This window comes from Anas platyrhynchos, chromosome 25, assembly GCF_047663525.1.
Source record: "Anas platyrhynchos isolate ZD024472 breed Pekin duck chromosome 25, IASCAAS_PekinDuck_T2T, whole genome shotgun sequence".
NCBI classification, from domain to species: domain Eukaryota; kingdom Metazoa; phylum Chordata; class Aves; order Anseriformes; family Anatidae; genus Anas; species Anas platyrhynchos.
Genome location: NC_092611.1, coordinates 6443090 through 6457061, shown reverse-complemented (window position 1 = coordinate 6457061; position 13972 = coordinate 6443090). Strand labels below are relative to the sequence as shown.

Here is a 13972-nt window from a genome sequence, read left to right as displayed (position 1 = left end):
CTGTTTATAGTGTAAAAAAATTAAAAGGAGTTGTTTTTTTCCCACTGTTTACAGTGCAAACAGTGAAATTCCTTGTCAAAGGATGCTGCTGAGGCTGAAACTTAGCCAGGGCTAAGTGGCTGGGCCAGGACACGGGGCTGGGCCAACCTTTGGGCTGAGGTTGTAGGATGCTCCTGCAGCTTGGCTACCGTGGCGATCGGGCACCAAAACCATGTAAAAGCCGTAGGGATGCCCAGGGTGCTTCGGGAGGAAGGATCAGTCAGGTCGCTGCTTTGCCTTTCCCCTTTTCATCCAGCTCCGTGGCCGTGAGCACACGCTGCAAAGGCAGCCTTGTTCCCAAAGATCAAGGCAGGCAGCCCTGTGAGTCCCGGGGTTTTGCAAGGGAGTGAGAGACAAAGGAAGCAAGAGATCAGAGAAAACGTGCACGTTCTTCCTCGTGCTGATACCAACAGGAGCTTTGCCGTGCCTCTGGCCTGGAGAAGGCTCCCAGGGAAAGCATCTTCGTGCCTGACTGCGGCACGTGGCTGGCTGCTGGAGGCGTGAACCAAAATCCCCGACACTGGGGGAGAGGATGGGGGATCCTGAGCCACGTCTGAGCCTGGCCTGGTCTTCTCCGTGAAGGGATGAGCTGGACGGAGAGGGAAGGGTTGGGGTTAGGCACCAAGGAGAGGTTTGGTGCAGCCCGTGGGCTGTGTGCAGGCACAGCAGCTGGATGGATGGATGGATGGATGGATGGACGGACGGACGGACAGACGGACGGATGGATGGATGCTCTGTGTGCGCCTGGCAGCAGCTCCCCAGAGCCCTATCCTTGAGCATCGCCCCCAAATGTGAAGGATTAAAACCCAGGAAGACTTGTCATCAGCCTGCAGCATGGCCAAGGGAGCTGTGACCACTGTCCAGGCTGGATCTGTGCGCTCCTGTAATCACCACCTTTGCTTTCCCCTTCTGCCAGCCCCTCCTAGGAAGGACAGAAGTTGGAGGTGTAGTTTTTTTGGGGGGTCGAGGATGGTAAAAAGGAGAAAAGGAGGCGCTGCCTGTGCCCGTGGTGCTGCTGGGATGAGCCCTAGGGAAATGCTGCGCTGATTTCCCAGGCCGTGCCTTGCAGCGAAGCGATGATGGATAAAACCCATGGCAGGGGGCCTCTCCTGGGCAGCTCAGGTTGCAGAGCGCTGAGCGCGGCGGGAGCTGACTCCCCTGGAGCACCCCCACGTCTCGTGTTTCTCTGGAACAAACCAGAAGCACGCTGGGTCAGGAACGCCAGCAAATGCGTGCAGGAAAGGTGGCAGCGTGGCTGGGATCTCTTCCCAAAGCCACGGCTCTGCAGGCGAGCGCTGCTGGCCACAAAAGCAACATCAGAGGCCGGTCAGTGAGCAGAGAAGCCAGCAGGGAGGTGGTGGAGGAGCGAGGTCGGGGTGGCTGGGGATGACCAAGGGGATCGTGTTTGCTCCAGCAGCGAGCTCCAAGCAAGCAGCAGGGGATGTGCCTGCCTGGGGCTGGCTGTGCGCAGGGTGCAGGAGGGAAATATCCACATTGAAGGTACAGAGCCAGGCTCCCGGGTGGTGTAAGCACACCCAGCTTTCCTGACTAGGACAGAGTGATGCTCATTGCCACCCATGCAGATTAACGTAAATGTGAGAGGTAAAGGTCACACATCCCTCCGAGCCCCCTATAGCCGGTGCCCGAAAAGTCGAACCGAGAGAACTTCGCTGCTTCAGAGCAGAGCTGGGTGAATTACTTGTAGTAACAAATACGCCTGATTATTTTTTTTTCCCCCCATGTTTTCAGGTTATTTGCGAACTTGAGTTTGGTTTGTACGAACGTATTTGTTAGAGGAAATTGCTTTATGCAAATGTATTCCAGCTGGGGGACCTGTGACACCGAGAAGTGCTGTTGAGCCTCAGATGCCCTCCGTGGTGCCTGGCAGAAGGCGAAGGGGGGGCTGGCTCACTCCTCCTCCCAACAAGGCATTTCACAGCCTTCCCGGACGTGTTTGGATGCAGGCTCCCTCTTATATAGTGTTTGCAGAACAAGGATCAGCCTGTAAAATACCAACGGGTGTTGCACTCCTAAAATTTTACATACTAGCTCGCAGAAGGAAGAGAACCAAGCGTGGCTGCGCAAGCAAAGCAGGGGCACCGCGCTGTGCATGTGTACGTGATTTAAATGTGCATGGAAAAGGTTGCTTCAGCCCCAGGGGGACTGAAAGGTCTGAATTTGGGGAAGAAAATGGTCTGAGTGCAAAAGAGGCATCGAATGCTCTTTCTGCCCCTTTGCAGAAAACCCTGCCCTGTGGCTTGTTGGGGGGCTCAGGGGGAGGAATTCTGTTCTTGCAAAATCCTTAGAAATGAACACAAACCAAATCCTGTGGGACCGAGGGCATCACCCTCTGAGCATCCGGGAGGGGAAGGGCTTCCTCTCGATCATTCCTGCCTGTTCACCAAGCCTTGTTTCTAATCTAGCTCCCGATCTACATCTGGGGCAGACTTTTTTCCTCCATCCATCGCGAGCCCCACGGAGAGAGGTGCCTGAAACGTTTCTATTTCTCCCTTATCTCTCGGCTCCTCTCAAACTCCTGCCAGCCTGTTTATCTCACAGTTTTGAAAAGAAAATTGCCAACTTCACACCTGTCAGGTTTAACTGATTGCCTGTCGCTTGGAGGGAGGGAGCCCATCCGTATGGCCCTGGCCTCACAGGCTGGGCTCGCCAGGGGAAACATCTCCATCCCTCGAGGAACGAAATGCTTCATTTCCCATCTCCCGGCCTCATTTCACTGTCCTGCTGTAGCTCCCAGCCCTTTCAATTACCGCTTTACAACAGTAATGAACAGGAGCTTGCTGCTGGCACGCAGCTTTGTCCACCCGAGGAGCTGGAACACATCCTCCGAGGCCGGCGATCTCCCCACTGTGCAAAAAGTGCCCTGGCCCAGCGGCGATGCGGAGAAAGTGATGTGATTTTGGCAAAAGGGTGGAGGGAACCAGGGACAAGGCTCGGGGAGGAGCTCGGAAGAGCTAAATCCTTCCCTTCTGCCTGTCGGATCTATACCAACACCCATCATTGGCATCCCCAGCAGGTGCCTCGCCATGGGTCTGGTGCATCTCCCTTCCCTTTTCCGCTCCAGGACGGAGGAGATTTAATCCCGGCTGTGCCTCCCCAGCAGCTTAACGAAGGAGGAGGTGGGAGAAGGAGCAGGGAACGGGGGCACCCAGCCCAGCTGCTGCCAGCTGTGCGAGGCCCCGGCTGCGGGATGAATGCTGCAGCTGTCTGGGATTAGCGATGGGTAGCGGGGTGGGAATGCTGAGTCTCCAGTAAACACTGCCGAGCAGTCCAGAAATAATGGCATGGGGGCTTTATAATAGGAAGAAATCGTAATTAAATAGAAATTAGTTACTTAAATGGTCACTTCCCAGGGTTTCGTTGATGTCCGATTAACTTAACTTTTAATTTGCATAAGCAATAAATGTTTAATTATGTTATTAATATATTTGAGTTGAGGAGCTTATGGGGTTTTATAATTGGCATTTAACTAGATAGTTCCAGCATATTAACCGATGTTTTATAGCTCCATGCGAGGTTTCCCAATTATAACTGACCTAAAAATTTGCTTGGAGGACCTGCCTTGGAAGTGTTACCTGAGCAACAGGAGAGGAGCAGGCACGGAGCAGCTCCGCACCCTCCCCGACAGCCTCAGGACCCCTTTCCCCCCCCCCAGGATGGTTTTTCCTTGGGGCTCGCCACCTTCCCTGTGTCGGAGAGGAGGTCACGTCCCCGCTCTCAGCATCCGGCTGACTGCTGAGCCAAAAAGGCTGACACATGGCAAGGGATTAGGGTGGGGAGAAGGAGATTTGGGGATGGGGAAGGCTCGTGGGGTGGTTACGACATGACCCTGGGGCTGTGCTCAGCCCTGGCAGCCCCTGGGGCAATGTGTGCAGCTCCCAGCACGCCTGCTGCACCTTGCCACCGGTTTATTTCTTGCAGGGAGGTGTCAAGGAACACCCCTTAAGGCCTGTTTGCAGTAGACATACTGGAAACCTAGATTTACTCAATTATTTTCTCATTTCTTCTTTTCCTTTTAAAACTAAGGGTAAGGATGCGGATGCAGGGTACTGTGGCCGTACAATTATAACTGATTGCATTACAGCATCCTGCATCCATCGTGGCCTTTATGCAGCATCCTCAGCCTCTCCCAGCACCGCTGAGGCACCCAGGCAGCGATTATCTGCACACACCTGATGAAAGCACCGAGCTGGATCAGGCCCTCCACTCCTTCCCCCATTACCCTGGGCAGAAACGTGTCCACCAGGGGCGATTCCCTCCTGACAGCTCCTCCCGAGACCTGTCAGTTAGTCACTCTTAATCTGTTTTCTGTTCCATCTCTGTGCTTACTTTGATGAGATGACTGGTTTAGTGGGCAAAAAATGACATTGTGTTTGACTGACAAGACCTATTTCCATGAACCGTGTAGACTGGCATTGATTATATTCCTGCCTCTTAATTCTTTATTAACTGCAGCCCGTGTTAGCTTTTTCTTTGATGCCAGCAAATCAGCCTACAGGTTTCAGGTCATTTTCTGTGCCCTCTTCCAGTCTGCCAGAATTAACCTTCTAGAATTTAACTGGCCCAATGTATTTAAAAACAGAAGAAGCTAACAGAGGTGAGTTAGATGGCTCTTTGGCTAAGTTTCCAACATATTTTCTTATAATAAGTGGAGTATCCTAAGAGATGCTGCCCAGCAATTGCTTGGTTCTGCCATCTCCTAACATGCAGAAATTGTTTTGTCATCTCAAAAGCCACGAACAAATTTCCGTTTCTCTCCCGAGACAGATCATGAACAGTTATTCAAATCTTCTGCCTTTTCTGAATGATCACTGCCCTCTTGACCATCTCCATCTGGTAAAGTGCCTATGCAGCACTGCAAATTTTTTTTCCCCCTGTTGCATTCCCCAGGGTGACCTTAGCTTTTGTATCAACAGCTTCACAGCTTCTCATTCGTACTCACGGGTCCTTCTTCTTGCAGCATTTCTGTTTGATCTGTACTGGAGGTGGGGGAAGCCAGCACACGCCCAGCTGGAGAAGGTGACGTGGATAAATATTGGTGGTTGCATGCTAAGGCAGAGACTGCTTGCGAGACGTTTGGGAAGCTGGGAGGCATCCTTTGTTAGGAGTCTTTCCTTCCGGTGAGAAGGAGACAGAAAAGCAGGAAAAAGGCCGAGAAAACAATGCCTGGGCTGCCTCTTGTGAGAGCTGTGGCCCTGCTCCCCTTTCCATTTGCACAATTCTTTGTTTTTGGCCGTGTGACAGGGACGCAGAGCAGTTCCCCCTCGTGTCACGCACACCTTGTGCCCGCACCCAGCCCCAAGCAGCCTCCAGCTGATGCCAGCAGGGAGCTGAGCTCATCCCTTGGGGACATCCAGGGTTCACCAGTCCTGGGGTGCAAGCACCCTGCGGGCAAAACCAGGTAAAAGTGGCCCAGGACCCGTGGCCGAGCAGAGTGAGATGTTTCCCAGGAGTGATGCTGAAGATTGCTGAGCAAATTAACTCTATTAACACAGAGCCTGAGCTGCAGTCCCTGTGCCGTCGATCTGACACGATTCATCTGGTGGCTGCTTGTAATAGCACGACCTTAATGGGCTCATCAAGGAAGCGAGGCTGTAGCTCTGGCTAAACACGGATTTGAGACCTGCTGCTCTCTGGGCAGCTGGGGCTGGCTGCCGAGGTCCAGGGAGATGCTGTGGTGTAAGGGGAGTTGGGATCCGGCCCCTTCCTTCCTCCAGGAGAGGCAATTTCGAGTGCCATCACCTCCTCGAGACTGTACAGCAGGAGAAATAAATTACAAAAGGGATTTGATTGTTCATTACTCTGCCGAGCTGCAAGGAAATGAAGCAGAACTAAAATTAAGGCTTGGGAGGCAGAGGAAACATCAGATAACCCGGGGCTCATCAGCCCCCAGCCCAGCCTGGGTGCTCTCCACCTAACTGCACCGAGACACCCTGGGAAGCCGGGCAGTCCGTGGTGTTGGCTGCAGAGAGGGCAGAGCTGGAGACAGCAGAAATAAGGTCCCCCTCTTTGCTAGAGCCACCAAGTGCCACCGAGAGCCAGGGACATCACAGAGCCTGGAGGTAACGGGGACAGATCCTGGCTGGGGTGCAGTGTGCGTGCAGAAGGGCGCTGCCTCTGCTGCAAACACGCGGCTGCTGTCGCATCCTCTGGTCTCCTGGCTCTTCGTGCTGAGCTCTGTCCTCCCACAAAGCGAAGAGCTTCCTTCCTGAGCTGTCAGGGCGCGTTTCCAGGTGCTGTTTGACAGCTGCCACGCTTTGCTCCAGAAGCAGGAGAGAAGCCAGCGCGGCCAGAGGAACCTGCGGGGCATCTCCCAGCACAACTCGCCCTACCTCTGCTGGATCCCAGGGGGTTAATGGGCTGCTCCCCCTGCTCTAATCCAACATCCTCCCTGCTAGTGGCTAGGAGGAGGCTCGGGAGGCATGCGAGGGAAGGTCAGCAGGGGTTAAAGCCGCATTCCAGACATGCTTTTGCAGCCAGCAGCTACTTAACCAGGGCTGGCTCTGCGCTTCCCATGCAGGAGGGGAAAGGGAGGGAGCTGGTGGTTATGGGACGGGGCTGAGCTGCCCCCACCCGCGGTGCATGGCAAAGAGATTGCCTGTGCAGGAATGTGTGTGAAATCCCTGATAAAACCCAGCTCGTCCCTGTGTCTGCTTGCAGCTGGGCGCGCTGCTCCAAGCGGCTCCCCGCGGAGGGCTGGCTCGGCCACCGCTCTGCCAGGGTCTCCCCAGACCACATCTGAGACGAACGAGTGGCTTGCAGAGGTTTTAATTACTGGTCGGGCTTGTAAAAATTACAGAGGGGAACAAAACGGGCAGGGATCTTAAAGGGATGTCACGATGAGTGCCCAGACAGCGGGGTACCCGTGTCCCTGCATGCTCTCGGGATACCCAGCCCCTCGGTTCCCAGCAGAGCAATTTGGGGGGGGGGGGGATGCACCAGGTCACTCGCAGAGGGGTCTGGGTGCACCTCCAGCTCCTCGGGGGATATAAAACCAGAAAAATCTTCTCCTGCAACCAGAGAGGTCCTGAGCTCCTTCTGTGGCTGGCTGAGTCTCTGGGCAGGGTTGGGGAGGGCTGCTGGATCCGCTCTGCTCCTGCAATGCCTTTGCCACCAGGTGAAGCCATGAGGCTCCTCCTGCTCCGAAATCCCTGCTAGCAACCTCGGCTAGCCAAAATGCTCCTCTTTTCCCCAGGCTGAGGCCTGCCTCCCCCAGTTTCTCCCAGCTTAGGTCACCAGATGAGCACCCGGTAACTGTCCCTGCGAGGGCTTCACTTAAGCTACTCGGTGAATGGGGCTGCCCCTGAGAAACCCACCTCCCTCGGACTTAAGATCCCTTTAAAACCTCCAGGGACCGCTGCTTATCCCACCATCAGCCCTGTGCCCACATCCCCTGGGAGCAGCCTTTATTTAAGTGTCTTTAACCCTTTGCAGACACGAGGTGCCACGAGGCTCCCAAGCAGCTTGTGCCCGGGGGTGTGCGCGCTACTGCGGCGCGTCTCGAATTAGACAATCCTGCTCGTCTTTAAAACCTAACCGGGGACGTATTTGCTCTGCCAAGCTTTTCAGCTCGGTTTAATTTAGCTCGGCAAACTCGCTGCGTCTCAGGCTCCCTGGAATGTGTCAGGTGGGGTGCATTATAAATATGCATCGTCTGATCTCATCGTGTTACTCGGAGGTTCAGCGGGCAGGAGGAGTCCAGCAAAAGGGCTCAGCCCTTCCACTGGATCAGGACAGCAATCCAGGGCACAGACAGGCTTACTGGGAGCTGGCGCTGTACTGGGACAGCCTGCTTTAGCCACACGGGCTCTGTGTGCCCAAACAGGGGTGCAATTTCGTGCTGAGGCTGCGTTAACTCTAGCAAGGCTGGCAGCTTTGAGGCTCTGCTAGCTGCCAGCCTAATGAAAGGAGAAGAATCACGACTCCCTCCCATTGATTTGCAATGTGTCTGCGAGCAAAGCTGCACGTTGCTGAGTGCCTTGGCTAGCCAGCCATGAAATAGACGGGGATTTGTTTTGTGTGGGGAGGGGATAAGCAGAAACGGAACCCTTCTTCGCAGCTGGTTACAGATGCGGGCAGACCTTTCAGCAAATGGTTTATTAGAAGTGCTGCGAGTTGCTGTGCTGCTTTCTGTGAAGCACTGAAGGATCAGGCTGAAGTTAGGAGGAGGCAGAGGCAGAAGAGTGTGAGCTGCAGTGAGCTGGGGCTGGGGAATGACCCAGCCTCAGGTTTCCTGGGGGATGAAGGCTGAGCACCAGCAGCTCGATGGGGCTCGGGCTCGCTCTCAGCTGGCCCCATGGGAGATGGCCAGGACAGAAAATATGGGACAGAATCCTCATAAATAAAGCCTTTCTGCCCAGCAGCACCTCCATCCCACCCTGTTCATGCCAGCAGGGCATGCAGGACCCATTCTGTGCCCTGGGACATCCCTGTGCACAGGGACATTACAAGATGATATTACGAGCCAGCCCCAGGGCAGCACAGACCCTCGGTGGGGATGTGATGGGTCCTGCTGTCAGGACCCCAAGACCATCCAGGTGCTTCACGATGCAACCAACCCAGCCACTGAAGCATCTTTAAGAGGAGACTACCCCCAAAAGCGTGGCAGACACCACCTCTCCTTTCTGCTCCTCCCGTGAAGTCCTCCACATCGCTCCCCCCGCACCGAGGGCATGTGAGTCATTTCCTCTGCTCCGGCGTGCCCTCCTCTGGAAGCTTTCCAGTTCACCCGTCTTCGCCTCACTTTGAGTTCCCTTTGGGAACATCTCTCTCTCTCTCCTGTGAGCTGGTTCTCCAAAGCCTTCATTGTTCCCCTGTTTTTATTTACTGGTGCGCTCTGCAGCTGCACTATTTCACCCCGCGGGCACGGCGTGTGTGGACAGCTCCATCCCTTTGTCTTGCTGGTTTGAAACGCTACCACGGCTGTTTGCAGGGCCCGGGCAGTAAATCACAGCCACGGCTCCACGGAGCCATCAGCCCTGAGGCTGTTTGGACAAGGGAGGGTTCACAGCCAGAGCTAGGAAGCTCTGCGTGGGCTGCGTGCTGAGATTGCGCCCGGTGTGGCTCTCCTGTTAGTGGGCATCCTTAATTTTTTGGGGAGGTGGGGACAGCCAGCACCTTTGGGCTGCTGGACGTGATTTAACTGAGGATCCGCGCTGGTGGATTACAGTATCAGCATCTCAGGAAAATGGTTCAATCGATCTTCTTGCTAGAAAGATCCTCGCCTAGCGCTGGTTCCTCTTGGAAAGCCAGACACGCTACCAGGTGGCTGGAAGGAGGCTTTATGGGCAGATAACCACATTTCTTCCTTTCCTGTGTCTGCTTCCATCTCCAGAAGAGCCGTGGGAGAACAAAGCAATGAACCAAACTGCTCCGAAGGAGGCTGGGGGCGGGGTGTCCTTGTTTTCTCCTTAATTGTAATACTTTGAATTAATTCAGTTTCCAGCAGGAACGAGGAGTTCCCAGCAGCCCTCAGACATCCAGATAAGGCTGAGCTGCTCATTCAGCCCCTTTGGGTTCCCTGGTACCTGCCTCCCTGCCAAGTGCCTCACACCAACTTTTTGGAGAGTTTTAAATTATTTGAGCGTGACACAGAGCAAGGGGTTTTGCATTCTTAATTGGCAAAGCCTTTTCCCACTCCACTCCAGAGGCCCTTGAGCTGTCCTGCCAATTTATTCTGATCCCCGATTCTCCAGCCTTGCAAACATCTTCCTGGGGCTGCCCAAAAGCCCTGTCAGTGTAACCGAGCCCTCACCCCCTGCTTTGTACAATCTGCTCCTGATGTTTCCCCAGTGCCCTCCAGTTGGAGCCCAGCAGCCTTCCCACAGCCTCCTGCCCTCCAGGACAGCGGGGTCTGGCAGGAGGCGACCTGGGGAAGCAGCCCTCAAAATACGCAATATACCAGCTGCAGCCCTGCCCCAGGAAAGGGGAGAGCGAGGAAACAAACAGCTGGGGATGCAGATGAGAGGAGAATGAAAAATAAATAAATAAAAAGAGGGAAGAGAAAGCAGAAGGGAAGGTCTTTTTGCCTCTTACTCTTTTTCTTCTAGCTGGAGTCCTGCAGAGACGAGCCCAGCACTTCTGCAGGCTGGCTCAGCCCTAGGGGAGCAGACCCACACGTGCAGGGGCAGGACTTGTGGCAGGATTTTGTCACAGCTCAGCCATCTCTCTGGAAGAGCTGCATGGCTGTGCAGCCCTGTCTTAGGCAGCCGGAGTGGGTACCAACAGCAGGATGCTCACACCACAGCGGTGAGAGCTTGGTTATAGGGAAGCGCTGTGATTGACCCCCCAAAACACGTTTCTCCTTGTGCTCCCCCATCTTTTCCTCCCCTCATCCCCTTACTCTCTTTACCCAGTGCTTTATGTTTAAATCTGCAACCTGTTGGCTGCATTTCCATTTCTCCAAACCTCCGTGCCCCCTTTCTGCTGTGGCACAGCCCCGTTCCAGCTCCTGCAGACTCCTTTCAGCTTTATCCATCTGCCTCCCCACCCCTCCTTTTCTCCTCCCGCCCCCGTCCCCATCTCTCACGCACACACCTGCTGATTTACAGCAATAGCAGGAGGCTGATGTTCCCTGCTCGTTACCTGCCAGCCCGAGAGCCATTAGGGGCTGATCCATCATGGAAATGCCCCAGCCAAAGTGACTGGGAGATCCTTCACCGTCACCATCCCTGCCACAATCTCAAATGCCGTCCGGGGGCTCGGATTGTGACTTGTCAGCTGTCTGCCCGAGCGCGGCTGTAAGCAAGCTGTCTCAGGGCAGAAATATTATTTACAAGATAATGTGGAGAAGGGAAGAGAGAGAAAAGTGACTGCCGGAGATGAGGACGATGGGGAGAGGAACCTCGCGTCTTGATGACTCCGGCATCCTGCCACTTGAAGACATCCAGCTCGGAGCTCTTAATTGGGGAGCGGGGGTGTGGGGAGGCAGGGAGGGGGCTGCCGGTGTCCTCATGAAGTAAGGGAAAAGCAGGTTTGCATGGAAGTCATGGGGAAAGGGGTGCGGGATCAGTGTCAAGGCAGTTCTCGGGGCGAATTCCTCATCGGTTGCAGTGTCCTGGCGTGGTGCTGGGAATTTCCGTGGTTGGCGCTGGTGCACTAAATGCTCCGGGTCTCTGGGCTGTGATTTGCTGGAGAGGGGATTTCCCTGGGAAATGTTTGTACATCTTGGTTCAGTCCTGGATGACAGGAGGGAAGGTGGATGGTGAAGGCTGGCGGTGAGGTGGGCGCTGGGAACGGGGCTGCTGCCAAAGGGTCAGCGCAGCCAACTCTGCACCAGGCTGGTCCAGTATCTACTCTCTCTATCTCTCTCTCTGTCTCTATCCAATATCTATAGTCCAATATCTACTCTCTGAGAGCAGCCAGTAGCCATCAAGAAAAGCACAAAAACTAGGTGTGACAGACAAGTTCTACAAAGCACTTTTTTCCTTCTTCCCTGTCTTGCTCCTTCCCCTGGATTTCTCTTCCTTCTCCTCCTCCTCCTCCTTCTTCCTCCATTCCAATTATCTCCTTCTTTCATCACTGCCAGCGCTGTAAGTACAAAGTACCAATTAGCTACTTTTCAAGTTTAATTAGGTTGGAAGGTAGAGCAAATTAAATCCTTTTATCGTACGTTTCAAAGCGGTTTCCCGTCAGGCCCATGGGATTGGCTTCCTTTGGATGAGGTCCACGGTAGTCACCGAGGAGCCGTCCCATGCCACAGAGCAATGGGCCAGACAGGAGATGGAGCACGAGATGTGATCCATCCCTCCCTCATCCCCAAATCCTCCACTCGGGACACCCATTTTGTAAGGTTTAGGGGTGCCAGGCTCTGATGCACATCCCTCTGCTCCACCTCAATGAATCGAGCGTTGGTCCTCAGCTTTTCTAAGCTCTACATTTAAAGCAAAGCTCTTCTTCATCTCAACAGGGACAGGATTTCAGTGAAGAGGCTGTGACCAAGCCCTGCAGAATGAGATAATTTTGAGATAATTAAATAATATCTAGTGGCAGGTCCGCATGAGTCCCACAGGAGTGCCCAACATGGGAGGCTGCTTTGGGGCACCTTTATTCCCTGACCCTTCCTTCTTCCAGCACAGAACAAGGGAACATCCAGGAATAACCACCCAATTTAAGGGCAAATAGCAGAATTAGGAAGCTGCCAGCCCTTGGAGGCACGGTGAGCCGTGTGGCTCTAACCCCCTGCCCTGTGCTTCGCTGTGTGTTGCAGACAAGCCGCTACCTCAGGGCGCCCCGGGCGGCATCATTGGGATCATGGGAGGCGTCATCGCCGCGGTGCTCATCATCGGCGTGGCTGTCACCGTGTTCGTCGTCTACAGGAGGCAACAGAAGAACCGCACGGACGCCGACCACGACCTGTGAGTAGTGCTGTGCTGCCCGCGGGTGCCGCGGGATGGGGCAGCAGACGCAGGGCGCTGCCGGTCCTTTCCCTGCCTGCACGCAAGAAAAGCCAGGAGGGAAATATATTTTCCTGGATTTTCCATGCATGGCGTGGAGCTCAGAGCCAAGTGCAGCACGGACAGAGCCCTCTGCAGAGATGTTCTCCCTGTCCTCTCCCCGCAGAGCTCTGCCTCGCTGCGGCACCCCCTCCCTTCCCACCTTGCCCTGAGAGCCCCAAGGCCACAAGTTGCTTTCATCTTCCGCACTCCCCAGCGCGCCGCTGCTACACGCGGCCACATTTTGTGCTCCATTTAATCCCATTTGAGAGAGGGCAGCGGAGGATAGCGAGGGAGGGAGGGAAGGGAACCGCGGAAAGCAGGAAGGGAGACAGAAAGGCACACGAACAACAACAAAAAAACAGCACCACAAGGTGAAATTGCATCAACAGCATCAGCCCCATGACAGAGATGCATTCAGACCATCCACTTCCCACAATGGCCCTCCAGGAAGGAACAGGGAACAGCCACTTTAGCTGAGAATAGAAACACAACGGTGCCCTGGACTGCAGAGGTGCTGCCTCTATTGTGGGGTCTGCTCCAAAGCCTCGGAAAGTTAATAGCTTTTCTTTTCTTTCGAGCCATCAAGTCCGTGTTTTGCAGAGCCTCTGGGACCCATTTTACTCCTCCTCTCACCCATAAATTCGGGTCCCATGCTGCAAGCTGTTAGGCTGCCCAGGGAAGCCGCCCATCCCTATCAGAAGATCTGGTGAATTTTGGAGAGGGGAAGCCGGCTAATTAGCAGATCGGAGTTTTAATAAGTTTTGTAACAGGATTAGACACATCTGCGCGCACGAACAGAATGCAGAGAGACAGGCTCCGGGCTGGGATTACAACGGCTGCCAAGCCCTGTGCCCTGGGACAGGAGCTGATCCCCTGATGGGGGGTCGGGGACAAAACCCCTTTGGCATGGAGGAGGAAGATTCAATCCCCTAATGGAAAGCCTGGGGCAGGGGCTAGGGCTCCAGAGCAGCTCCCGAGCTTGCCGTGGGTGTGATATTACCTCCTGCTAATTACCCATTACCACTGCTGGGTGCTCTGTGGTGCCCCAGGAGAGGAACAAGTGACTGCATTGGCAGACAAACACAACCAGACCCTTAGTGCACGCAGGATCCAGCCTGTCCTGGTGTACGAGACCCCTTCCTCCTGCCCTCTAACCACCAGCCACTTCTTTACCTGCAGAATTGACTTGCCTCCATCCCACAAGCCTGCCCCTCCACCGAAGAGGAAACAGGAGCTGAAAAGCCACCTGACTGCAGAAGACATCCAGGTACGGCTCCCCAGCCTCGCGGCGAGCCCCTTCCCCTGGCAGGGAAAACATGAGCCCAAAGTGCAAACGGAAAGGGGTGCTTTGGATCCTGCTTGCTCCCTTCAGGAGGGATTGAATTCAGAACGAGCTGGTGTTCAGACGGGCTCTTAGGTGTGAGGGCTTTTGAGCATCCTCACTTTTTTTTGTATGGCGTGAGTGGTGGTGATGAGAA

General features: G+C 54.6%; 1 protein-coding gene across 2 annotated transcripts in view; it reads left to right on the top strand.

Annotated features, from left to right (window-relative positions):
• Positions 1-13972, top strand: part of NECTIN1 (nectin cell adhesion molecule 1) — an 80213-nt gene that overhangs the window by 53936 nt on the left and 12305 nt on the right. For both annotated transcript variants that reach the window (XM_038167600.2, XM_027444244.3), the window contains exons 6-7: positions 12266-12413; positions 13674-13761. In XM_038167600.2, coding sequence (XP_038023528.2) covers positions 12266-12413; positions 13674-13761 — 236 coding nt within the window. The remainder of the gene's footprint in view (positions 1-12265; positions 12414-13673; positions 13762-13972) is intronic.